The sequence below is a fragment of the Notolepis coatsorum genome (genome assembly GCF_963971535.1).
Source record: "Notolepis coatsorum genome assembly, chromosome: 17".
Taxonomy (NCBI): Eukaryota; Metazoa; Chordata; class Actinopteri; order Aulopiformes; family Paralepididae; genus Notolepis; species Notolepis coatsorum.
Genome location: NC_140181.1, coordinates 90,560,916 through 90,563,210, shown reverse-complemented (window position 1 = coordinate 90,563,210; position 2,295 = coordinate 90,560,916). Strand labels below are relative to the sequence as shown.

Genomic DNA, 2,295 nt, shown 5'->3' with positions numbered 1-2,295 from the left:
GAGAGAGAGAGAGAGAGAGAGAGAGAGAGAGAGAGAGAGAGAGAGAGAGAGAGAGAGAGAGAGAGAGAGAGAGAGAGAGAGAGAGAGAGAGAGAGAGAGAGAGAGAGAGGAGAGAGAGAGAGAGAGAGAGAGGGGGGGAATTACTTTTACTGTGGATGTTAGCCATGTAAACACAGGGTGCAGGCAGTCCATTACAACTGCTGCACAGTGGCTGTAAAACAAAATTCTTCTAATTCTTTTTGTACAGTAAAAAAAATATATTATGTGTGTTAAGTGTGATAATGCTAGTTTTGAGGTGCACACTCTGCACCGTAAAAGGATCTGTGAAAGGCGTGCTTTGTTATTTGGTTTTATGGTGTCGGTGGATTGGAGGTTTTGGAGTCGGGCCTCGACTTTAGAGAAGAGAACAAGAGCGACAGTGTTTGGGAGGCGGTTATGATCTGGATGGAGATGAGATATTGATGAGTGTACACACTCTGTCATGCCAGACCGCCAATCATGAGGCCGCGCGTGCGCGCGCGCGTGTGTGTGTGTGTGCGTGCGTGCGTGCGTGCGTGCGTGCGTGCGTGCGTGCGTGCGTGCGTGCGTGCGTGCGTGCGTGCGTGCGTGCGTGTGTGTGTGTGTTTGTACATACGTGTAAATGCATACACACACTTTGTATCTTATTACTTTAATCCCCATTTCTATTCTGTTCTATAAAAAAGATCACAGTGTATATTTGACTCCTTGTCCGTCCTCCCTTAACCCTTGACCCCCCCCCCACACACTCTGTCTCTTTTCCCATCCCCTGACCCCAGAAGGCACCTCTCCAGCAGGCCTCTGGCCGGGGGCTTGGCCAGGGTTGGTGGCCTGGCTCTGGGGGAGGCTGTGGGGCTGCAGCAGCCTGTCCCTCAGCTCCCGGTTCTCCTTCCTCGTCATCTCCAGCTCCTCCTGCCGAACGCGCTCCTCGCGCTCCTTCTGCTCCTTCTGCTCCCGGAGGCTCTCGATCACCCGCTCCTGCGTGGAAAAAGAGGGGGAGAAGCAGAGAGAGAGAGAGAGAGAGAGAGAGAGAGGGGGGGGGGGGGGGGGGGAACAGCAAAGGGGTCAGACGGCAACGTTGTCATATGATATGATTTGATTTGATTTGATGTTTTTTTATTTCCGTGTCTACATACAGGTGTATGCCCAGCCCATATGGGCTTACAAGACACATAACAATAAGTATATAATAATATACTTGACCAATTACTTGACAAATGACATATAGACCAAGATGGCCACAAGAACAAGAAAATACAATAAAACGTAATATAACAAAAAGCTGTACGCAATGTATATAAACAAAGAAACAAAAGGAATTCAAATACAATTATATAGGATACAGTGTGTTTTGTCTCAAGTGCCATGCTTTCTCCAAAAATCCTGCAAAACCGAAGATGTCCTCCACAAAAAAACAACTCAACATACAACTCTCAGACTGCCAAAACAAATCCGGATTTACAATTTGAATTTTCTCAAATAAAGTGTTGTAACAATCACAGTGTTAAAGATGCACAGATGATGATTTTGGATCATTTGAAAGGATGACGGTGTATTGCATAGGTAGGTAGAGTAAACACATCATTTAAGGGTTGAGTATGAGGGTTGACGACTGATCAGACTCAAACCATGAATCACATCATTATTCCTCATAACCGTACGTGGCTGAGACGACACGGTCCTTATTTTCAAATACAATCGTATTTAGCTTCCTTAATAAGGGGGCAACAGTGGCTCAGGAGGGAGAGCGGTTGTCTGGTACTCAGAAGGGTTTCCGGTTCGATTCCGGCTCCTCCCGGGGCAGCGCGTCGAAGTGTCCTCGAGCAAGACCCTAACTGCTCCCGATGAGCAGGTTGGCATCATTGTGCCCTAGTGATAAGGATAAGCGCCCAATGAAGAAGCCCACTCTCGTTGCTAAAGGAAAGGTCTAACATGCCTATGAATACTATGGAACTGCACACTATGAATGTATTACATGGCCCATAATGGCCCCCAAACAGCATGGCCAACTTCAACGGACCCAATTTGCTGTGTATTTTTGAAAAACAATACTATATTTGACAAGTGTTTTTGGCTGTGATAGCAGACGTTGGTCAATGTCCCGAGACCAGGGGGAATTGTCAAACCGTGCTGTATTTCAATGCCTCACTCTCAGCCGCTGAGACCCGCTGGCAGAACAAGGCAGATTATCTCTCCTGGTGTCTCTCGACATGTGTTTCTGCGTCAGCCAGCGGCGGCACTCTGCGATGCGGAGTCAAAGACATACTCATAAAAGGA

General features: G+C 47.5%; 1 protein-coding gene across 1 annotated transcript in view; it reads right to left on the bottom strand.

Annotated features, from left to right (window-relative positions):
* Window positions 1-350: 350 nt before the first annotated feature.
* Window positions 351-2,295, bottom strand: part of LOC311244137 (uncharacterized protein) — a gene marked incomplete at both ends in the record, with an annotated part of 181,694 nt that continues 179,749 nt past the window's right edge. Inside the window, 2 exons of the mRNA XM_084333545.1 lie at window positions 351-392; window positions 793-996. Of these exons, the coding sequence (XP_084189671.1) occupies window positions 351-392; window positions 793-996 (246 nt within the window). The remainder of the gene's footprint in view (window positions 393-792; window positions 997-2,295) is intronic.